At 39.5% G+C, this 24,847-nt stretch overlaps 2 protein-coding genes across 6 annotated transcripts in view; one reads left to right on the top strand and one right to left on the bottom strand.

The window, feature by feature from the left end:
* Positions 1 to 2,232, top strand: part of LOC122996949 (equilibrative nucleoside transporter 1-like) — a 42,334-nt gene extending 40,102 nt beyond the window's left edge. For all 4 annotated transcript variants that reach the window (XM_044372761.1, XM_044372760.1, XM_044372763.1 and 1 more), the window contains one exon: positions 368 to 2,232. In XM_044372761.1, the coding sequence (XP_044228696.1) occupies positions 368 to 479 (112 nt within the window). In that variant the 3' untranslated portion in view covers positions 480 to 2,232. The remainder of the gene's footprint in view (positions 1 to 367) is intronic.
* Positions 2,233 to 3,679: 1,447 nt separating this feature from the next.
* Positions 3,680 to 24,311, bottom strand: atl2 (atlastin GTPase 2). 2 transcript variants are annotated; one of them, XM_044372764.1, is made up of 14 exons: positions 24,208 to 24,311; positions 16,492 to 16,661; positions 15,367 to 15,579; positions 11,999 to 12,133; positions 11,812 to 11,916; positions 11,660 to 11,710; positions 11,495 to 11,551; positions 11,220 to 11,312; positions 10,782 to 10,920; positions 10,539 to 10,666; positions 10,084 to 10,140; positions 9,886 to 9,957; positions 8,766 to 9,197; positions 3,680 to 6,526 (listed from the first exon to the last, which is right to left on the bottom strand). In XM_044372764.1, exons 1-14 carry the CDS (start codon positions 24,278 to 24,280, stop codon positions 6,407 to 6,409), a joined length of 1,845 nt encoding a protein of 614 aa, XP_044228699.1. In that variant the 5' UTR covers positions 24,281 to 24,311; the 3' UTR covers positions 3,680 to 6,406. The 2 variants fall into 2 exon arrangements, with proteins under 2 accessions (XP_044228699.1, XP_044228700.1); XM_044372765.1 differs by having other exon boundaries at positions 16,492 to 16,658.
* Between the last annotated feature and the right edge of the window lie 536 nt (positions 24,312 to 24,847).

Genomic DNA, 24,847 nt, shown 5'->3' with positions numbered 1-24,847 from the left:
CTTGGCAACCTCGTGTTGAGGACAAGAAGTCTTGGCCAAGAAATAGTTCTGCAAATAAAATCTAATAAAAGTTCACGTTTTTACACTTATGTGTATTTAAACAAATCAGATATAATATGTTCATACGCTTTAGAGGTGCAGATTTTATTAGTTTTGATCAGAGTCAGGCTAACAGTTTCCTCCTGTTTCTAGTCTTTATGCTAAACTACATTAAAATCCAGGAGACTGATGTCCATCTTCTCCTCTAACTCTCGGCAAGAGAGCAAATCATGTCAAACTGTTCCTTTATTTTAATGCAAACATCATTGTGTTTAAAGGTGAAGGACTCGTTCCTAATGATTTTTGTCCCTCTGTTGTCTCTGTACAGGAAGGTGCCGCCGCATGAAGCAGAGACGGCGGGGGCCATCATGGCATTCTTCCTGTCCCTCGGCTTGGCTCTGGGAGCTGCAGTCTCGTTTGCTTTCCGGGTCATGATCTAAAACCTCCAGCAGACCCTTCAGTAGACGTAGATTAGACCTCCATCTCTCCCTGTCATGACCTTCACGGGAGAGCCTTTGAATAAACTGGACTAGCCAACGACTGAGAGGAGACGGTACAGCCGACTAGAGATCTCAACCTCAGTCTTCCAGAAGTTACAGACTCCTCATCCAGCCATCACGGCAACAATATAAGCTGAAACATTTTACTGAATACTTTTTTTTTTTTTTCTGGAGGATCATTTACAATCAATGCCATCAATCAAACCGGATATTTCTCTTGAGACAAATTTACGAGCAGAGTGTGACTCAACAAGTGAATCAAAACCAAAAGTGTAGAACAGAAAATCCATTCTAGTGGACTCGTCACTTGGCAGAAATCCTTTGTGGTTCTGTGTAAATTCAGTTTTCCCAGATATCACAAATCTGCTGGCAGCATTAAGGAAGGCTGCATGTACAGTAGTATCCCAGAGCCTCATTCATAAAACTTTCTTTTTACACATTATATGAAAAAAAAACAAAAACAATGATAAAATGTTATATTTATTTCATTTTTTTTAGTTTTATAAAGTTCTTTCACTTTAAATTTCTTTCACTTCCTGTTAAACAATCATATTGGTAGAAATCACATGAAATGATCGGATGGTGTTTATATAAAGTCTTGACACGATTTTTAATTTTTTTATAAATGAGGCTCTCGGATGCTGTTTGGCTCGTTCACATTCACCATTAAATTTAACTCATGAATTTATAAACTGCGTTATCCTCAACCTTTTTTTTTTTTTTTTTACGAAAAACGTGGATTTACGATCTTTGCGTCACTGTTGGACTGTTGCAGCTTTTTTTTTTTTTTTTTTTTTTTTTTTTTAACTCTGATCAAGCCAAATACACAAAGATAACATGTGAAACTGATGAACTTTGAAGGGAGGTCATGACTCATCAACCAGCTACTGTGCCATATGTGTAAACCGCTTTGCTCCCCTCATGTCGACTCGGGTCACTTTTGTTTGTTCGCTTCCTCACAACAAATCATTGATTTCTCAAAGAATGTAAGAAGGGCCTAAAGCCGAGGTTTAGTCAATAATTTAGGCCAGTGCCTGCCTGGAAACCTTCCCCCGCTGAAACTCTTAGAGAGTGCTGTTTGTCGATTTGTCCATCTGGTAGTTTTATATAAAGTTGTATCAACCCGGGTCTAGATTCTCAGCCCACATTCGAGGGCTGTTAATGTTACTGTCTTCCTGATAAACACTTTTTGCCACAATGTATTTTAAACATGGTTAAAGAAAAAATATGCAGCTGTCAGTGAGATTTTTAAAAAAAAAAATGTCACTCTTCAGCTGTTTTGAGTCTGTACCATTTCTCATCAGACATGTTCTCATGGAAGATAAGTTTTATATCAGAAGTAGTTTTTAGCATGTTTTTAAAACTTAAGCCACTCGGCTTGTACTGAGTTAGATTGTTTTTATGTACAAGGGGAGATAAAAGGTCACATGCCTGTTGATGTATTTTTGTTTAGTTGCATATTTGTGGCCTTTTGATGCTTTTGTTTTTTGTTTTTTTTTAAAGTTTACTTTAGTTATTCATAGTGTTTTTCATGTTGCCATCTGTATACATCCTAACAGCCTGTTTAAAAGCACACCATTGGTCTGTTCTTCGATACTGCGTGTTGTTTGGAATGGACGATTGAAATGTTACTTAACCTTGTATTGCAGTTTAAAACAGTTCTGTGATAAAAAAATAAGTGTATTTTTAAGAATCTGGCTCCTCCTGTTGGTCATTTGTGGTAACACACTGCTCAACATTTCAGCAACTGATGAGGTCAGAAATGATCTGGCAATGAAGATATGAATGTGATATGAAACATCTGGACACCGAAGCTTCATCAGGTGACACAAACAGCTGCTCTCTTTATTCTCTGAAGCGTACAGTAGAAACTCAGCTGATCTCTCTCATGTGCTGCTGCTGCTGCATGTGACTGAATAATGAAGAGACGCATAAAACTGCCTCAGTGTTGGTCACAAGAAAAAAATGCAGCTGCTTCCCTCCTACCTCCCCCACTCCTCCTCCTCCTCCTCTTTCTTGGCAACTTCTCAGTGACCTTTATGAAACAAGGCCACTGATAGAGCAGCTCAGAGAAAGAATCACTTTTCAGTTGTAAATTTCATAAGAATTTAACATTGTTGACCTAAAAAAAAAAGAGCATAAGATCAAAATTAAAATGGTTTAAAGGCATACAAAATAATAAAACAGATTATAAATGTTTAAAATATCACAGCTGATATCATTATGCTACATTTATAAGCACTAATTAAAACATTAAACACAAATACAAACCATACACAACATGCAAAGCAATAATATGGGAGATATTATGGCTGTATACAGGCAGGACCTGCACACTGAATCAGCTGCTTTCACTTGTATTGGCAACGTTTTGATCAACTACACGTCTTTCTCAGGCAAAAATAGATATTTGAGAAATATTTAGGCTGCAAATAATTATTTTCATTATTGGTTATTCTGCAGATTATTTTATCGATTCATCTTTTGGTCTACAAAACATTTAAAAATAGTGAAAAATACCAATCACACTTTCCAAAAGATGTCTTGTTTTGTTCTACAGACACTTTGATACCCCCAAATATTCAGTTTCAATTATATACAACAGAAAAGCAGCAAATCCTCATTTGGGACCATGAAATGTTTGAAATTTTAGCTTGAAAAATGACTCAAAAGATGAATTGCTTATTGAAATAGTTGATTATTTTTTCTGTCAATCAACTAAATGCTTGATTGATTGTTTCAGCTTAGAAATATTAATCGAAATATGTACAAAATAAAGAATTAAGCCCTGTTTGAAACATGAAACAGAAGCATAACACAGACACAAAGATTAAGACAGACTGTCGCCTCTGTCAACATGTTTTGTTTTAAAAAATGAATCTAAGGACTGAGTTTGGCCCAGTTACAAACATTTTTCACCTGAGCCTGGACAGAAATTTTAAAATAAATCTGATCTGTCTGGGACTGTTTGTTTTGGTTACAAACATTTAGACACATTTAATTGCAGGCATTGCTTTAACCACAGTTACATGTGGGTGTAGTAAATCTATTCTTGGTTAATAGTTCCAGACTTTCCTTCAGGCAATTATGTCTCCAAAAAAAACAAACAAACAAAAAAAACAGACAAAAGGGAGCAAAAGAATTGTACGGATGATTTATTCTTAAGGTAAACATTTTATTCAAAAATAAATTACCAGAGATATCTTTAAAAGGCAGACAAGACATTTGTCTCCGACCCACTCGACACAATCAGAGATTTTCCTATCAGAGTATTCACACCGTTTTTCTATGAACATCCTCACAAACAGGAGAAAACTAATTTAATCCCTACAGCAGCAACTTATCTTTCTTTAACAAACCACAGACTGTTAAGTTGATCAAAAGAAGAAAAAAAAACAGCCACTGTCAACTGATTGACTATAAAATGTATACAAAGTTTATTTAAATATTTAATCCAACATACATGCCCGATTTGTAATGTGAACACAGAAGAAGAAGAAGAAGAAGAGAGACTGTACAGTACGAGACTGGCGCTTGAGGTGAGAAATAATAATGTGGATGGAATTGATGCAAAAGAGCTCAGACAGAAGTGATGCAGCTGTTAGAGTTGAACTAAGACATTAAAATCTGGTTCCTATTGTGGAGAAATCACATCTTATCAACCTGCTGTTGAAAAAACCCCGAGCTGACAGATAAATAAGACTTTACTGTCGACTCGTCACTTGACTCGACTGACATCTCTTTTGCTGAAAAGATGATCAACGGTCCAGTGACACTGATTTATCTGATTTATCCAGCTCAGGAGAAGGGAAAAAAAAGGTTAATAAGGGCTAAATCATTTCTTGTCAGTTAGAGAAACAGTTTGACAATTTTGAAAATAGAAACTTTCTTGCTGGGAGTTAATGGAAAGCTGGATGCCATCTCATGTCTCAGCCAGTTAGCTTAGCTTAGCATAAAGACCGGAAGCAGATGGAAACAGCTAGCCTGCCTCTGTCCAAAGTTTCAAATATCTGCCTACCAGCGTCTCTAAATCTCAGTAATTAATTACATCTCATTTGTTTAATTCTTTAAGTGTAAAAACAATTTGTGGAAGGAATAGTTACAGCACTAAACCCCCCCGTAAAAACAAATTGTCGGTTTAACAGTTCGGTTTGTGTATGAATTAAACAAATGAGATAAAAACTGTTAATAGGTGAGCTTTAGCTTGTTTCCATCTGCTTTCAGTCGTTATGGTAAGCTAAGCTAACCGGCTGCTTTAACAGATATTAGAGTGGCATCTTCTTGTTTCACTCTTGACAAGAAAGCCAATAAGCGCATTTCCCAAAATATCAAACAATTCCTTTAGATGGATATTAGAAGTTTGAGCTAAAAAAAAAAAAAGATCAATATCTCTAAGTCGAAGCAACAGTTTGATCGTTACAGTCAGGTATGAAAACCGTGAATGAGTCTGAGAGCTCCCAGAAGCAAGAATCAAACTTACAGCCTGTAGGTCCTAAAGATGCCTGAAGAAACGCAGGACTAATGCAGCTTTAATCAAAAAGGCGGTGAAAGAGGAAAAATGGTTCAAGATGATGACGATCCTCTCTGGTTACCTGACTATAGCTGGGATCTAAAAGCTCTTAGCTAGCTTCATGCTACAACACAGTAGCTTCTTAACACCATGCAGAGGGCCAAACACTGGCAGGTCCGCTACGAAACGCTGAAGGCCAGATAAAACATGTCAGTTCTAAAATAAAAACAGACCAAAAAAAAAAAAAAAAAAAATTCAGCTGAGAGGCTCGAGGCTCCTTACAGTTCTCTTCAGGGTCACAAAATATTAAAGGGAGACAAGACAGACAGACGTACGAGGGTCTCGTCTAGAAGCAACCTGAGCCCAGAGTTTGATTATACAGATGTTACCTGGTTAAACACCTCTTCCCGAATTTAGTGTGAAAAACTGAATGAATGGAGGCAGGCAGGTGAACCACTAGTATGTCAGAAGAGAGAAACCGCACGCGTCAGTTCAGTTCAGGTTTGAAGATGGAGACCGATCAGCCCACCGGGACCGGGTCGGCCGTTAGGTAGTTACAGTAGCCTTTTCCAGCTGGTCCATGACAGGAGCGATCAATTTACTTTCACTTCAGTTTCGTCAATAAAATTTGTTTCCTGATTTTACTGAAATAAAAAAAGGAACATAATCACCTCATAATTAGTTTTCTGAGTCGATTAGTCAGTTGTGCTTAAAGGAAACGATAATAAACTGAAGAGGAAGTAAACCGAGCGCTTGTAGACAAGATGATTCAATGCACACAAAGTGTTTCAGTTTGCATCCACGGTTGAAAACAGCTGCCCACAGCGGTGTCAGTTATCCCTGAATTACAGCTCAATTCTGAAGCGAGTGCAGTCAGCTACCAGCTGGATTTCAGACTTGCAGATATCACAAGTGCTCTGGTGTGAGTATATGTGTGTGTGTATGTGTGTGTGTGTGTGTCAGCCTAGAGTATGCATTACAACACAAGATGCATCTATGGCAGCATGGCACACTGGAGAAGAAAAACAGTCCTTCAAGGTGCTGTTTTGGCAAGAGGCGACGCCGGCTTCTCTGCTCGGTCCTCTGGAGAACGTGCAGTTTCTGCTCTGAGGCACTGGGGGGCGATGAAGAGCAGGGCGGACAGCGAGCCTACAGGTCCACTACAGATCACAGAGAAGGAGGAAGGGGGGGGGCAGCATGTGATGATGAGGGGTGTTTGGGGTGGAAGAAAAGAGGGTCAGCTTTGGTGTTGAACTAGTTCCACAGTTCTAGGATTGAACACATTGAGCGAGTGGGCAGGAGGGCGATGAACATGACAGGGAGATGAGGAGGAGGAGGAGGAGGAGGAAGAGGAGCGTCAGTGAGTCTTTAACTTGGTGTGCTGCGAGCCCTGTTCTGTCAAGCTGGCTTTGAGCGAGTTAACCACCGTCTGTCTGACGTTGTCTTCCATATATTGTTCAGTTAGTGGCTTCAAAACCTGCAGGAGAGGAGAGGAAGAGATTCTGCGTGAGAACAAATCAAGTTAAATCGTCTACAAAGAGTTTATAAAAGGGGACAAAGAAACTGAAAGAAAGAAGGTTATGGGGAAGAAAAATGTTTAAGGTAAAATAAAAAGGAACCAAAAGAGGATGTAGTCTCAACATGCCGACCACAGAAACACATCCCAATCCTCTCGAACTTAAGACTCATAACTTAACAAAACCTCTTCAACTCAAAATACCATCAAAGAAAAAGAGAAAACAGTCACACTTTACACATTCATCAGAATAAGATGATTAAAAACCGTCTGGGCAGGCTTCATGTCTGTGAGATCCTGAGATGGGCCCGGCCTGCCGATGTTCTGTGTCCACACTGAGGGACCCTGGGGTTAAAATATAAGAATCCAGCACCATAGGACTGAAAAATAAACAATAAAGAAGCCAGCAAACTGCAGAAGTTTCAATATGAGGAGGTAAGTTTAACAGTCAGCCAGTGAACCAGCAGCTAGTTAGTTCTTCTTGTAGTTGTTGTTGAGAGGAGTCAAAGCTCTGAGTCCTAGTGTGGCTCCTGATGGGAGTGAAGGGAGGAGAGAGGCGGGCCACGCCAGGCGGCTCCTGACGGGCTCCAAGAGTTTGGAAAACACCTAAGAGGAGAGCAGGGAGGAACGGGAGAGTTAAACAAAGAAGACGACAGACAGACGGAGAGACAGACACTGGAGCAGAGGAGGAAACAAAGATCCAGATGTTTTGCGGGGAGAAAAAAGGATAAAATGAGGAAGAAAGGAGGAAAGAAAATATAGCACCATACAAATACAGGGTAGCGGGGTGGCTGAGGTGGAGGAGAAAGTAAAAAGATAGAAATCTTGCAGGATTTTGAGCACAGAAAGCAAAAAAAGAAAAAGTGAACCGACACTTCTCACCTTTCTGACCGTCCTCTGTAAAGCAGGGGAGGTAGGGAGGAAGACAAAAGCAGGGAGGAGGAAGTCGTCAGAGGAGACATGAGGGATGAATTTTCTAGTGAAACGCAACAAAACACACCGCTTCCTGTCTTGATGTTTAACAATGTCTGACTTTTATAAACTTGATAACAATCTGCAGGTCAACAGGCTGAGAAGAGAGCAAATACAAAGGTGGTGGTGACGGTGCTGCGATGTGGAGGATATGCTGAAAGGTGAAAAGCTGATGACTAAAACAATGATCCTTTCTTCTGAAGAAATGACAGCAAAAACAAAACCAGAACGGCATGATATACTGGAAAGAGGGAAATAAAAAAAATAAAAAATAAAAAATAGGAGGGAACTCATTGTTTCAAAAATCTTAACGGGCAGGAGATGACGAGGAATGAAATGGAGTTCTGGTAAAATGAACTATTACAGGAAAGTAGAACAGAAACCAGTGCCAGATGAAGTGGAAAACACACACACACACACACACACCTTGAGGAAAACCAGTCACTTCAAAGCATAAGTGTCTTAACATATCTTAAAAATATTCCCATAATTTTCATAAACGTAACTCTATTTTAACACACCTTTATCACAAAAACACTTCTTACAGCTGCAACATACAAACACAGAAACATACTTATAACTGTAGAGACTTTCAAATCCAAACAATATACTCTAAACTCTAAACATGTGTAAGAAATAGATCTAAGTAAACTTCTGTTGTGGGAAATTACCTAAATTAAATTACCTCATCCAAATCTAATCAACTTCCAATTAGATTAAACATTAAAACAATATGAGATTAACTATTTAAATACCTAAATGTTGTAATAATAAACTAATTAGCCTTATAAAGTGATAACTGTTACCCATAAACCAATCCCCCAAAAATACCAATCCTTAAAAATAACCAATTTCCTGCCATAAAATCTCAGTTCTCACCTTCTACATTCATTTAAAGGAGTAGTTTGACTTTTTGGGAAATACTTATTTGCTTTTTTGAGAGATGAATGAGAAGATCAACACCACTCTCATGTCTGTCCATTTAATATGAAGCAACAATCAGAAGATGGTTAACTTAGTTTAGCACAAAAACTGGAAACAGACCAGCTAGTCTGACTACCAGCACCTCTAAAAGTCACTAATTAACACGTTATATCTTGTTTGTTGTATCCCTGCTAAAACAAAAATGTAAAAAGTTCCATAAATGTATTTCCCAAAAGATCAAACTATTCCTTTAACAAACAAACAAACAAACACACACACAGCTCCTCTCATCTTGACAACCCACCTGTTCCCAGAGTGTATCGGCCACCAGATCTATCAACGATCCCAGCTCACGAAACTCTCCAGAATACTTGACATATGCCCAGGCGCACAGCGAGAGAAGCGCCACGCCCATGACCAGGTTAGCCAGCACCGCTAAGGTGCTCAGACCGATGAATCCCGTCACCCCAGACACAATGTAGGTGACGAACATGACCGCAAAGAGTGTGGCGGGTGTACGGGCTGCGTAGAAGATGTTCTTCCCGTCGTTGTGCTTAGAGAAGTTGGTGTAGGTCTCGTCCAGCTCGGACTCCAGCTGGTTCTGGTAGCGCTGGCAGAACTCGTCGCCGCCCATTTTCTTCACGGAGCGGAAGTAACGCACCGAGTGCTCACGAAACTCCTCGTGGCAGCGCTCCAGGTCGGTCGGGGCGATGTATGGCTTGTCCCCTCCGCAGATCTGAGAAGGAAAGACAGAAGAAAGTGTGAGTGTGACTTCCTACTGATGAAATCAACAAAAAACACAACACAAAAGGCAAGATAAACAAGTAAATATTCATTACGCCCTAATTTTCACAGGATATCTGTAGGTCTTAAAAAGCGCTGAATCCAGTTCCCTCAAAAAATGAAGACTTAGAAGGTATAAAAAGTTTTAAATTTCATTCACAAAAGGTCTTGAATAGTTACATATTTTGTAATTGGTTAATCCATCCATCAATTTTCTTACACTTAATGTGTCCAGAACATGTTACTAGATTAATTATATTAATAGGAATTATTGTTACATACAGCTGGGAAGTACTGACAAAAATGTGATATAAATGTCAAATTCCTCTTCTTAATAAATAATTGTAAGCCTTCTGGTTTTCCATCATTCATTTATTTGTATGACTATGAATAATAAATTGAATTTTATGTGTTACTAAAAATATCTTAAAAAGTCTTTAATTTAATTGAGTGAAACCCAGTTTCAGGATGTTTTGTCAGCTAAACGGCTGAACTACTCTGTGCTGTTACCTTCTAGTAAATAAAACATAATTAATCCATTACTGCACCCTGCTGGCCTTTCAGGACAGCTGATGCTCTCTGGAGTTTGGTGCCTTCACTTATTGATTGTGACTGAAAGGTGAGTAAAAACACATCCTTACCATCTCCATGCTCTTGCTGTACATGTCTTTGGCTCCTGCCACAGCAGTCAGGTTGTTGGCTTCTGCTGTCGCCTGAGAAATAGGAAACAATAACGAGATTCAAGACAGCTGCTGATCTTTATGACCAGTAGAGCACAAGAGAGGAGGAATTACGACCAAAACCTTTACTGATCCACCAGTTTAAAGACAGTAACTAACCTGCAGCATGGACTTTGGGTGCGGCAGTTCCTCGCCTTGGTAGATCTTTATGTAAGCCTGCAGAGATGTAGAATAATACACAAAACTGCACCAGTGTTTCCTGTACAATATTCTGGCAGCAAACACAAGAAATTAACAACCTGGCAAGACACATTTCTATTGCCATTATGTTTATAAAGAACAGAAAACATAATGTGTTATTTTAATTGAGAAAATGTGTTACTTCCATTTGTTGCCTCTGGGTTGAACTGAACAGAAAATCAAACTTTGATTGAACCCTGTTTGAAACCAGTTTCACTGGTTGTACATTAAATCTTTACTTCAGTGTTGAGATTTTCATTTTCCTCTTATCCGATTATCCAAAAATAGTTGTTAACATCAGTTGCTCCAGTATAATTTGAGGCTTTATGTTTATCAGCTTGTGACGTATCATCGTGAAAGCCACTGGACCGCACCTTGAAGTACTCCAGGAGATCTCTGCAGGTGACCTTGTTGCCTCCGATCTCCTTCTCTACCAGTCGCTCTGGGGCGAGTAGGAGAGGCACCAGCTTGGCCAGCTGCTGCTTAAAATCTCCATCGATGTCTGAAACAAAAATACACACCCTGATTGTCCTCTGGAGCATGACGTTTCTGTCCCAACATACTTCAGTGATCACTCTTCATTATTACGGCACATACGCATGTTTCTGTTCTCTCACCTTTAAGCCTGCCGTCAAAGTACGGGTTGGTTGCCACCTTGAGACCAGGATGTGGCAGCAGGAAGCAGCCGATGTTGGAGAAGCAGGAGTGGATGTGCTTCCTTACGTTCTGCAATTCTTCGTGTTGGTTCTGTTTCACCTGTTTTAGGTGAAGAGAACAACATACTGACACTGTGAAAATGTGTTCAAGTCTTTGTCATTGACTAGCGTGTGAATGTGTACAAACGCGTCCTGCTAAACAAACTTGACACACCCGATTGTTTTTGCTTTTCTACACATGAGGTGTGGTGGGTTTGACAGGGACAGTAATTGGTACCTGCTGCATAAATATTTTCTACAATTATTAGAGATTTCTGGGTAGAAAAATGTTTCCTTTTCATTTAAGCAGGTATCATCACAATACAAATGTACAACTTTGATTTTAAAAATGATTCTCACCTGTAGTCTTTTCTCCAGGAAGGAGTTGCCTCCCTCAAGGCCGTAGTTGTGTTCATAAGGATAACTCCAGTCCCGAATCAGGAACATCAGGGACTGAAACACACAACCAACAGCACAGTGACAACAGCTCAGTCAATCATGATTTAAGGGAACTTGTCAACTTGCTGTGCAGCCACATATTTAATTGAACAGGCAGCTTTAATGGACAAACTGCATATTCAATGGTATATATTAATTAAGACCTATATGTCCCCGTTACATGTATGTACAAGCACCTGGAAAGGTTTCAGGTAGATCTCTTCCATTGCGAGCCGTCCATACTCTGTGAAAAGCTAAACAAAAGAAAAAAAAAACAATTATAATCAGAAAACACAAACTGAGATACTGTGAGAAATGTTGGTGCTACTTTTTCTTTGAGAGGAAAAATAAATAATAAAAACCTGCAGATGCTGCAGGTCGTCCTCCTGTATGTTCTGGGAGAGATTGTACACCTGAAAACAAAGATGAGACAGAAATGTTGACGCATTGTTTAAGAGAAAAAAGCAGCAGCGTATATTCGACCATGACAGTGTGTGTATGTTTTAAGTCTCACCTGCACAGAGCTGGTCATTGTGCTGAGGGCAAACACAGTAGCACAGTCCTTTATGGTGGACTGACTGTCAAACGCTCCCTGGGTGTCAACGAGGAGTACAGCAACCTGTTGGGATGAGTCTAAGTGAGTGTGTGAAAACTTTACCTACATTTTCTCATGAAGCCCCTGACTTTACTAAAGAGTCTACCTTGCTGCCGTCGGGCTTGTCGACCACAAAGACTTCGCTCCAGATCTGGATTCCCGTGGTCTCCCTCTCGCAGCCTCCTCTCCAGGTGAACCCTGTCAGGGGCTCATCATCACCTCCTATCCACGACTCGCTCTCCTGCAGAGGGAAGGAGGGGGCAAGAGGAGAGGAATCAGAGAAACATGAGCATTTTGTTTTCCAAGTGCATCTGAAGAACAAGTTTCCACACTGGAGGAAATAACAGTCATCCTGTTCTTTACTGCTGTGTGACTGATGTTTGACATAAATGTAACGGACGACTGAAAAGAAGAAATGTAGAGGAAGTAAAGGAGACTGAAATCTCCAGAGCACCTGTCTCCACAGAAAACCATTTGGTGAGTTTTGATGGTAATTTATTACTGCTTTAAAATGCAACCGGCGTGCAACAATCAGAAAATAAAGTTTTATTTCCCTCATTCACTCTTGTTCTCTCCAGGCTCTCAGTGGGTTCGGGTCAGGCTCTTTTTCTCTCGCTCTTTTTAAAGACAAGTCAGGATGCAGACAGCAGGCCTCACTTTGCTTTTAATATTTATGAACAACAAGAAATGTCCATCCCTTGTCCTATCACTGATACTAGAGTACTTCCTTGTTTTATGAATTAAGCAGTACACAAGGTGAAGCAGCTGCGGTGTCTGTGTTTGACCAATCAGTGAAGGTCAGCCCTACGCCCTTGCCCCTCAAGTTCCTGTACTTGTGGACTTTTTTAAGCACCTGCAACTAAACTTAATACCTGCTCCCTCCAATTGAAACGCAGGTTTAGTTCCGATAGATTGAGAGGACAGATGAGGGATTAAGTGTGAGGGGAAGAAGAGATGGAGACTGTGCAGAGGAGGTGGAGAGATAATGGTACGAGAGAAAGAGGGAGGAGTTGCAGGTCAATGGACTTTAGTCCATCAGCATTTAGCTCAGATTAGCGTTTCAACAAGAAACTGTTTTTATCAGGTATTTGTGGTGAAAATTACCTCCAGAGTTTTTCTGTGACCAAAATATTTTGTGATCTTCCCAGATTTGACCCTTCTAACAGGGATAAAAGTATTGATTTGGGTTACCCCTTAGCTTTTAATCCAACAGCATCATCAGGTCAAACTTTGGCGAGCCTTATGTAACTAACCTGTCATCTGCCTGCCCAGTACCATGTTGACTGAGAGCAACTGAATGAATATTAGGTCTCAGCAGAGGTGAGCGAGTTCTTGTTTACCGATCTAATCTCTCACAGGGCATGGGAACATCACACACAGCACAAGTTACACCATCGTCTTCATGTTTTACATGATATAAACACTGAATAAAACATGGCGCCCACAGTAACAAGACTAACAAGTGAACACTGAAGCTCCAGCACAAAAAAATACCACTTCATGGCAAAGGATTTAATGATGTTTGACTGATCATTATGCCCCCGGTCACAAAAAGTATATTAAGCTATGATTCAAACACAACAAAGAGAAAGTAAAAGCAAAACATTGTGACTTTGTATTTCTGGTTGACGAGTGAGAAGACCACAAACAGGAAATGTAAAAACGAGCCTCAAAACCAAATAACTAGTTTGCAAGTCTAAGTATGCAACAACTCTGATTCCTGGTGACAACATTATGATGGTGCGTCTCTGCTGCATGCCTGATCATGATCTTATGACACACAATGATAATAATCTGCGATTTGATAACAACAAATACCTACAGTCACCCTCCAAAAATAAACACGTAACTGAGAAAGCTGTGCAAACCTGTTAGTAACATTAACTGTTGTATGTAATTCAATAAAGAACGACGAAATGAACAAACATCAGTGTTCAGGAAAAATGACAACGTGTGTGGATCCAGACAGACTTGCATTGCATGAATGCCCGTTTTCATGCTGCCAAACAGCTGTGAGACAGAGTCATAACATTCCTCCATCTTTCCTGTTCTGTGTGTGTGTGTGTGTGTGTGTGTGTGTGTATGTGTGTGTGTGAGTGAGTGTAAGGTGATCCTGGCTGCTTCTGCGTGTCCAGCTGCTGCTACAAGGTCTCAAGGACTAGTTGTTGATACTTGTGTCGGAGCAAGTTGCACAGTTGTTGGATGGACATGTGCAAGAATGTGTTGTGAGTGTGAGTATTATTCATATTTACAGCCAGTAATCAAGCAGGTGTATAAGACTGAAACCCCTGATTAACCTTATTCCACAACCTCCTTTATTATTATTATAAAAATCAATCAAATTCAATGCTTAGAACTCTCGTTATAAAACTTTATTACGGTAAAATTCAGCTTCCCAGAAGGCCGATACCAGTAAAACCAGTCTTATTTATGCACCTTACTGGATGTCTTACTCACCTGGTTGAGTAAGTATCTCAGTATGAAACCTAACAGGAAACACTTGTCCTCGCTTGTGGTGCACATGCCAGTACTGGTTGTGATCACATCTGCGGTACTTTTCTTTTTTACTTCATCTAGCCCTGTTCTCTGTTTTTATAATCTCTACTGACTGAATAATATAATAATATTACACCATATTAAGCCCCAGAGGAAGGATGTGCTTTTATATGTTTACTTACTGTAGCACAAAGATAAACAAACCATCAGCAGGGCTGCAGGGTTGAATTTGAAATTTCACTGAGAACCGTGTGCCAGTGCAAGAACATGAAATGAGATCAGCACTGCGCAATGTTTGCTAAAAAATATGATATTGTACCAAGACTGTACAATATAAATATAAACTTAATATTAAAATTATGCCTGATGTGTTGCACATATATATACATACATATAATTAAAAACAAGAGCACTGAGGAGCATTTTCATTTTCTAGACATGATAGGCAGTTTTATTTACGTGTAAGAATGGCTAACCTGTTTAAAAATTGATTGAGTTAATATCTAAATATCGGTGCCTTTGTAAAAACTTGATTCTTCAACAGAAATCAATCAATCAATATTGCAAGGATGCTCCACCAGCTATGGAACAAATGCAAGAGCAGAGACGTTTAAAAAGTTATCCTAAAATCTTTCTACATTGGCTTATTTCCTTGGAAAAACTGTAGGATTGGTCATAGGAATAATGGAAAAATGACCATGTAAATATCAGTCATCAGATATTGGTAAATTTGAAATATTGTGTGACTCAATTTTCCATAATAAATAAAAACTATTTAATTTCAAAAACAAACACTAACCACATCACTGTCCAAGCTATAGGCTACTGTAAAGTGTGAAAATGTAGGACCACACTCCTCCAGTTCCAGCCTGTATATCAGACATGAGACATGTATAAAATTGCAGAAAAATATGTTCAGTCAAGTCTTTTAAATTAATCCTCAGAAACAGTATGAAACCAGCACGTTCTTCACCTCACCTTATTGTGCATGTAGCGCAGCATGAAGTCCAGCAGGAAGGACTTGCCCTTGCGGAAGGCCCCGGCCACAGACACAACCACCACATTCAGGTCCTTCACGTGTTCCTGCAGCAGGATCTTCTCCAGCGCCGCGGCGTCCAGCTCAAAGCTGTGCTCATCCTCATTGGCCAGGACGATCTGGATGGGTCTGGCCTTTTCTTCCTCTACTGCAGCCTGAGGACATGAGTTTGCAATCAATCAAGGCTTTCTGTGGCATTGAGAGAGGTTCAAGTGATTACGCCGCTGATGAGGAAGGTTTCATGGAGGACACAGAGTACTGAATTATAGGGCTGAGATCATCCAAACAAACATCAGGAGGAAAAACAGACTCTTTTTTTCCCCCCATTCTGTCTTCAGGATTTATATGATCATTATTGTCATTAAAGCTTTAACAATTAGTTGATTAATCGATTAATCATGAAGATTATGCTGCTTTTTCCTGCCTTACATTATAGTAAATCAATATCTTTGAGTTTTTGATTGTTTTTCGGACAAAATGAGATATTTGAGGACATCACCTTCAGCTCTGAGAAATTAAAATGTTCATTTTCACCATTTTCTGGTGTTTTATTGACCAAACGACTAATCAATTAATCAAGAAAGTAAGTGTCAGATTTAGAGATACAACGATTAGTCAATTGATTGAAATCAATCGCCAACTATTTTGATAAAGGATTAATCATTTTAGTCACTTTTCAAGGAAAAAAAAGACAAACATGTCTTTAATTTCAGCTCCATCAATATGAAGAGTTTCTACTTTTCTTTGCCATGTAAGAGTGCGTCACCCTGGACTCTGATAAACCATTGAGGGCATTTTTTATATTTTCTGACATTTTATAGACAAATCGAGAAGAAAATTGGCAGATTGATTGATAATGAAAATGAACAAAAACTGATGGTAAACAGAGAACATTTATTTGGACTGCCAATTCTTAATTATTCCCTTCCATAAAAGTACAGTAAAAAAAAAAAAAAAAAAAAATTCTAGATAGACAGAATGCCGAGTGGTGAAAGAAGAAAGGGAAACAAGTCTATCAAATCTTAGTTAGATATGGATTATATGCTTGTCAACAGGAAACACTTCACCTCTTCATCCAGAATCTCTTCATCTGGTGAGAGGGTGAGGCTGGCACCTTCTCCCAGGTTTGAGGCCATGGTCCTGGGAAGCAATTCATCATCCAGGTCTTCAGGCCTGACTACAGGAGACCTCTGCTTATGCCGATAAATAGGGACATCTTCTACTCCACTCAAGCCTTCTGATAATAGGACAAAGTAGAGAGAGGAAGATAAAATGACACTGGTTAGATAACATCATACTGAATGTTAGTGTGCAGACAAAGGGGGTGTAAAGTGAGAAGAATGTGGAGACAGGGTTTTGTGGACCTAAAACCCCTTTTCTAAGGAAAAGGTTTCACTGTAATACGTGTGTTTACCTGAGAGACTGACTACTGCTCTGAGAAGTTAAAGAGAAAGTTAAAATGCCCTATATGGGTCAAATTGTAGATGGGAATCTTTCCAGCACTCTGTGCTGGGCTAAATACTGTTATCCACTCTGGTCTACCCATCTAGGTCAAGCTCGAAAATAGCCTTGTGCTGAAAATCACAAAGGGCCGGCAAAAAGGACACGAGAAACAGAAGTTACGAGGACAGCATTGTCACATTTTTTACTGTTTCTGTGAGAGTCTTTCCCTTAAATCTAAAGCACATGTTCCCTCTAAAAACAGCAAGATTCCTTCCTTCCCATCACGCCACCAAAGCTGCTGTATAAGCAAATGTGCTGAAAGTGTACAAACTGTAATCCACACAGATGAGTAGCTTGTCTTGGTAGGTGACAAAACTGTATTTCTAATACTGAAATATTAAAAAAAAATGGCAAAAGTAATCATCTTTAATTTTATAGGAATTGTTCACCTTTTATTTCTAAAGATGTTCTTAGTTTTTAGACCTCTGAAGTGTTATTCACATACTAAGCCGCTTGATAAAAGCTGCTTTACCTCTTACATATCACATTTTACCCTTGTTCTACCATTTCTAGCCAGAAGGGAACATTTTTTCACCTTCTTTTTACAGATATAAACACCACTAGAGCAGGATGAAGATGACACTCCCCGTAGTTAACTACACACTGGAACTGGCAATCCCTCAGCCATACACACGAGTCCACTGAACAGGTAGAACAACAATTATCAAACATGGCTCATTCAAACATTTCAAGTGATTAGCCATTCATCTGTAGTAATTTGTAGCACCTGAGTGTCACAAACCGCATTCAAATCAGATTTCAGTGAACCAGCAGGAGCCATCCCAACAGATTTGGCTGCCATGCTCCTGATAATCAGAGGACCTGTATCTCAGTGACAATAAAGTAACAGAAGTTAAGTCCAGATGTTTGGCCGACATTAGCCACCTGAACTAAAGAGTGGACATGTTTCATCCCCCAGAAGCAGCCAGTTAGAGACCACAAACCACAACGGAAACGAATTCAGACCAGTTTGTTGTTAATGTTAGTAATTTTGTTGTTTTTAAATTCAGCTCTGAATCTGCTGGTTAACACTTCAAGACCAAATGTCTCCCAAGTTTCTGTTTAACTGTGAGAGCGACAACAGCGGTGAAACAGAACACCTCCTCTCAAACAAGCACAGTATTGTGCCTCGACAGCTGGATGCTGATACACCACCTTTGTGTCTGACACAGGACGAAGACGCCAGTTTATGCTGCACAAACAAGTTCATTACAATCTTATTCTCCATGCATGGCACAGGCACCAAATTTCACATGTGCATTACTACTGAAAAACTGGTTTTCTACTGGAAAAAATCAACTCTCTGGGTCAATCTGCTGGTTAAGTCAAGGAACCAGTGACATGAGGGTGAAAAAAAACAACAAATCGGATGATTAACACGTTATAAAAACATTACTATCAAGATAAAAGCAAAGATCTTTTGTGTAATGGTTTGTTGTGTTGCTTGAAATCTCGCATAAAAGGTCATGCACTTGGTCAAACAGACGGAAATGTGGGCTTCTATGTGAAAAAATGCTGGACTCGAAGAAAGTCTGAGGCCATTTCACGGTGTGGGAGGGCAGTTGTGAAGATATTAGGTAACATTCTTGCTTTAAAAAAAAAAAAGGAAAACTATAAATGGGACATCCATAGATCAAACTGGAGGTGCTGCAAATTCCCAAAGTGCAGCAGCAGCAGCATTGCCTTGCTAGTGTTTGAGGAGCTGCTGCAAGCACAGGGGCAGTTACAGTAATCTGCTCAGCACACAAATTAGCTCTGCACAGTCTGTGGCAGTGCAGGCTCCCATCAAGTCCAGAGCAGCACTCAGCACGATGAAGTGGCACACAGACTGCAGCCACAGAGGGGGATCTACACAAAGACACTATTCTGCTGGGACTGCAGGAGTCTGTATCGCTGCAGAATGTGTGCGAGAGAAACACAAAACACAATAAGCATGCGAGGACGCCAACTGCAAAACAGCCAGTGGAAAAAAAAACAAAAAAAAAACATTAGCTTTGCTGGTATGTGCACTCACTACTATACTCGCACATCATGATAAAAGTGGCTAATGTACTGTCCTACTCCTTGGCTTGCAGAAAACGAGGGCAGAACTAAAATTAGCTTACTTCTTATCTCACTGAGCAGATGTGAACTTGCCTACACGTTTTCCTGCCCATACAGACACACAAACTTTAATAAGGTCACCAAGGGATGGGTCTGTACAGTAAATCACGCAAGAAAAGCATAAAGCACATAAACACACAAAGTCTATTCAGTCTTGCATCCCTCCAGTTCTGATGGGGGTATATCTTTAACTACGCCTGGAAAGAATTAGTGTCTACGCAAGTTATCCTACATCTCAACACGGTCTCCCAAATCGGCTCTCCCTGTCCCTGGACTCCTGCACTATGTCAGAGGCAAACTTTGATAAGGCCGTGATCCACTTAATTTAACCAGCTGTCTAAACATTGGAGGTTTCATAGTTGAAAGAGGCGTTTCCGTTGCTCTTAAAAGAGACTGTAAGCTTGAAGATACTGGTAAATCTTTGGGAGTACAGTTGAATAGATCCATGTAAAAGTGTTTCGCAAGGAATATACACTACAATTAGTCACAAATATTCTGCAAGCAACATTATGTGAAATATTTTATGATGCCATCTTGATTATGACATTTTCATTGCCAGAGAAAATATTGCTGGTTTAAGCGTTTAGTAAGCAGGGAAAGTTCATGCAAAAATCTCCTCTCTATTGTTGCAACACTGAGGATCGATGCCAACGCTTCTCGAGCAGGGTTTCAACACCCTCTTCTAGCCATGTTACAGCCAGGTCATGCATTTTAAAAAGAGACTCTAAATTGTGAATATGTAGCTTAGTTAATATGTAGCTTGTCTTGCCGTCAGCTCTTAGAGATGTCATCTATGATTGTTAATTGCTCCTATGTTGTTTCTGTACCTAAATTTTACTATCTTTACTTCCTTGTTCAGATGCTGCGGTTTAAGCCCGTTAGGCTCCGTTTTGTCAAACGAGATAAAAAAACGGTCCAAATAGGGATCACACTTTCACCTTGGCGTCTTCTTTGACGTGTGATCGACAGTCATTAGTCTAATTAGTGGTGACAGAAGACGACCTCCTGACCTCTGAAACGTTGAACGGTGCAGGATTATTACAGCTACATTTGGCAGATTTTTCACCACAAAACTTCCAAGAAGCGTATATAAAGTGACGGAGAAAAAGGATATTTGCATAAAATGTGAACTGGATACAAAACGAACTGTTTTTTACGGGACTAAATGGCAGCGATAGTCTATGTAATCGTTACCACCAAATATATTATGGTTGTAGCTTATTGCATCATTAACTCCTCTCTCACTCTCTGCCACACCAGTAGACATGTGGAGCTTGTTTTGTCACGTTATGGGCTTGTTGAGTTGATTTATGGACCGATACTCAAGTAATTGATACTCCGTTTGTGTCTAGCACAAACCAGCTTTTCATTTAGTTTCTTGTTGGGTTGAACTTGGCGAAGTTAATCTGTGGATGGCTGTTTTCTGTTGTGGTTGTTAGAGTCTCATCTCAATCAAACACTTTCACACAATTTCAACTGTGTTTTGAGTTGAAAGCAACTTGTACAAATATCCAACAAGGCCCTGTGTGCTTTTTTCTATTTCAAACCAGTCTGTGTTCATCAAAGAGAGCGAGGAATCCACTGTGGCCTATTAGGATGCAGGTACACTGACTTCCCTGCACACCAGCACCAAAGGACAATCAGACTTGGCCTCTCTGAACACAAGAGAGGGCAAATGTTCAATTGCAGCAAGCAGAGCAATCGTGAGTCTGTGCTCCGAGGACAAAGTGCAGAATAAGAGCAGCTCCAGTTAGTGAATGTTGTTGCCACAGAGTCAGCGGGTCTGTATGAAAGTAGACATAAAGGTTATCATGATAAGGGACTCCTGACCATATCTCTCAGAGATGAGGCCTTGAGACTATTTACTATTTGCTTACCAGCCTCGACAGTTTAGAGAAGTCTAACAATAACAGACTCGACCATGTGTGTGCAGGAGTAAATTAGTTTTCCTTTGTCATATTGGAAGGCTAAAAGGATATTAGATTTTTTGTTTGGATAAACAAGGTGCCTCATTTCCCTCACTTTCCAAAGCAGCTATCACAAAAAACACTGCTTTAAATCGAATTTAAGGAGAGCACTGATGAGTCACAGATGGACAGATGGATCCTGAATGAAAACCTTGATCCCCAAAAAACAAACCTTAACCTTAAGCCCTAAGAACCCTGACAACAGTAATAGTTATCAGTAGAGCCGCAACAATTAGCTTTTGATAATCAATTAATCGTTTTCAGTCATTTTTAAAGGAAAATGCCACAATCGCCTTCCTAGATGTTAATATTTTATCTTTGGGTTGTGGACAAAACAAGACATTTAGGTTGCATTGGGCTTTAAGAAACGATCATCGGGATTTTTCACCATTTTCAGACATTTTATAGACAAAACAACTGATCGATTCATCAAAAAAAATGATGGACAGATTAATCGATAATTAAAATAACAGTTGCAGCCCTACTTATTACTTTTACACTGCAAAGCTTGGGAACACGGAAATTACTCCACATTTGTAACTAGTGCTGTGAATCTTTGGAAATCTCACGATTTGATTCTGATTCTTGGGTGTCTGATTTGATTCAGAATCGATTCTCGATTGAATGAATAGAAAAGGCAGCTCTATTTTCAGTCTCTTGCTCCAGTATGCTGTGTGACAAACCATTCACTAGTGTCCTTATTCCACTGAAATACAATATGAAACAACTGGCAGATACGATAAGTGGTCCGCAACCTTTTTATTTTAAAAAGTTAACTGCATCAATTTAATTGAAAGCATCTTACAGTCTCCTGCCTGTATGAGAATGACAAACTCTGGGAGGCAGAGTGCTCCGCTGTGTTGTTATTAGCATCATGTCTCAAGCAGCGGAGAGCAGCCTCTCTGCTGCACCGTTAGCTCCGGGGAAAGTCATCGGCAGAGCTTTTGAGGTGAAACAGACTGAGCATCGAGTTACTTTCTTCACCTCAGAGTTGGTTTAAGCCGTTTAATGCTGCAGTATGTGTTGCTCAGCTGGTCTCGTTTGTTGCTGCTGGAGTTTGCTGCTCCGCTCTGCTAATATTAGTCTCTGAGTGACAGCGTAGAAAGTTCACAATATACTTCACGTTCGTCTTGCAAAGGTAATTATTTAGTCATTAACTCAAATCATACTGCTGCCTTGTTCAAAGATGAACTACGAGATAACTCTAGCGTGTGTTCCGTCAACATCATGTTATTAAAAATTCACCACTTTGAATATGATGGTTTCTTTACACAAGGTCACCTTTGTAGTAGAAATGTGCAATTATTTTCGAAATTGGTCCTTTAACTAACATTTAGAAAATCGATTTTTCGATCAATTCAGAATAATAGAAGATAAGAATTGGGATTGTTATGAGAATACATTTTGTCACCCCTATTTGTAACTTAAAGCTATCTGTCATGAGATATCCAATATTAGAGGACGGGTTCACAATTTTTCAAGTCTGTCTTAAAACAATAGTTAGGTGCCAAAATAAATATTGAAATAGGTTTTCCTCCTATTCATACTGACCATTAGAAGATACCTTCTAATGCACTTGATGCAAGTGATGGGGACCAAAATCCACAAGCCTCCTTCTTTGCAAAAATGTATTTAAAAGTTTATCTGAAGCTAATATGAAGCTTCAGCCGTCCAAATCAGTCAAATCAAGCAGATATCTTTCAATGTTACAGTCTTTTTAGTGCCAAAGTCCCTCTTTTTGTTACTATACTTCCACTGCAGCTCAACAGGAAAACACAAAGAGAGAATTTGATGCTAAAAAGAAGTAAATGTGGCAGATATCCACTTGATATGACTAAGACTGCTGAAGCCTCATATAAGCTTTAGATAAACTTTTAAATACATTTTTTGCACAACATGACTGTGTGGACACATTGTGGATTTTGTCCTCCATCACTTAAACTGAAAGCTCATTTGAAGAGGATGTTTTAATCGCCAGTATGAACAGGAGGAATGATTACAACGAGGAAAACCTGTTTCAGTGTTCATATGGGCACCTTACTGAGGAGACTGGGACCCAAGGTTAAAGCAGGTCAAGTACGAATCTGACGAATATTGTTATAAAGAGGCATATGTCTCTTACTTCTAAGGCTGCATATTTCTGACTGTATAATGCACAAACAGACGTGTATTTATGTAGAGGATAACATTAGCTTCGCATTTGCGTGGATAAGTCTGCTGGCAAACCGAACAGACTAATAATAGGGCCTTTAAAAATATCCGAGTCATTAGTAGGATGACTGGATTAACGTTAAGTGTTGTTTGTAAGTGAAAACCCAGTTACAGGAAGCTGGTGTTTGACAGTTCAGAAAACGATGAAGCTCGTACAGGATGACAGTGCAACCCCGGCCAGGTTTACAGATAAGCCGCCAGGTGAGAGTGACGGCCCGGACAAATGAGTCGACAGGTGCCGCGGGAGAATTTTGTATCCGGTGTTACACCGTATTTGGTGACCCATCAGATTCTGTGACCTGCAGTGTTGGAAGAAGTACCCAGATCTTTTACTTAAATAAAAGTATCTGATATATTAAATAAATTTAACGAAGTACATCATTAATACTGATGAGTCAATGCATGAGCTGTATTTTAATATGTTAGTCGCACCCCGATTTTCCGCAAATAATACTTTTACTTTCTTACTTTAAGTAAATTTAGTTGGTAATATTTCTATACTTTCACTTTAGTATTTAAATACAGGATTTTTACTTGTAATGTATTTTTACACTGTGATATTGATAGGTTAGTTTTACTTAAGTAAACGATCTGTGTACTTCTTCGAATACTGCAGGTCACAGAATCTCATGGGTCACCAAATACGGTGTAACACCAGTCGGGAATCAGTTTCACAGCAGCTTTTTGAAGCCAAAGTTACACCAACGAAAACACATTTTGACACACTGACAAAATATATGCCCATATAACTCATTTTCATACTGTTTAGACTGTGTTGGCAGTATGTTTAAGAGGAAACAGATTGTGGCGGCGGTACCACATTTGGCAGGACACCTAACTGAAAACACTGGCGTCTGGCTAACGGAAAAGCGAGAGTTTCCCCCCTGACAAAGACGACCGAAACAAAACACAATTTACATTAAAACCCTCCTCCTCAGCTTCGTACACCATATCTGCTCACTTTCATAAATATACTCGACAGAATCAACAACGGTTTACCTTCGTCAACGACTCTGTTTTTGCATTTGGGCTCGAAGTGATTTCTGCTCCTCAACCCGCTCACCTCCGCCATCTTGGACTACTGAAAACTAACGTGGCTGACGTCAAAGAAGCTTTTTTTCTCCTCGCGCTGCCTGCTGAAGTTCATGCTGCCCCCAGGCTGCTGCAGCGGCGGGGCTGAAGTGTTTTCATTTTTTGAATAACTCAAACAGATGCAAAACGGCATTTAACTATCATGTCTTTTAAATACTTTAACAGCTATTTAATTTGTTTGAAAAATTAGTTAGAATTCCGGGACTCAGTATTGTTTTGTGAATGGGAGTACAACAAATACACACGAATTGCACATAATTTTTTTTTAGACTTAATTTACAGTTTTTAGGTGATTTTTTTTTTTTTTTTTTTTTTAAAGGGATTTAGCATTTCTCAGAATTATGTTCCTGGCAGTGTGGAACAGCCTTCCTAACCATCTGAGGGCAGCACAGACCCTGGACTCTTTAAAAAAAAAGGCCTAAAAGTCTTTCTATTCAGGCTTTTTCACTTTAACTCTTATTATTTTTGTATGTTGTATGTTTTTAATGCTGTAGAACTTTTATTTGATCAACTTTTTTATGCTCTTTTGCTTTGGAGACATACAAAC

Source organism: Thunnus albacares, chromosome 14, assembly GCF_914725855.1.
Source record: "Thunnus albacares chromosome 14, fThuAlb1.1, whole genome shotgun sequence".
Classification (NCBI taxonomy): domain Eukaryota; kingdom Metazoa; phylum Chordata; class Actinopteri; order Scombriformes; family Scombridae; genus Thunnus; species Thunnus albacares.
The sequence above is the reverse complement of the archived record's forward strand: the minus strand, read 5'-3'. Positions and strand labels throughout refer to the sequence as shown.

Excerpts from the sequence above, each read along its gene's own strand:
- atl2 (XM_044372764.1), bottom strand. The coding sequence starts at position 24,280 with ATGGCGGAGGTGAGCGGGTTGAGGAGCAGAAATCACTTCGAGCCCAAA. Across the intron at positions 10,141-10,538 it reads ATCTCCTGGAGTACTTCAAG|GCTTACATAAAGATCTACCA; the intron begins GTGCGGTCCAGT and ends ACATCTCTGCAG. Across the intron at positions 9,198-9,885 it reads ACAGCAAGAGCATGGAGATG|ATCTGCGGAGGGGACAAGCC; the intron begins GTAAGGATGTGT and ends TTTCCTTCTCAG.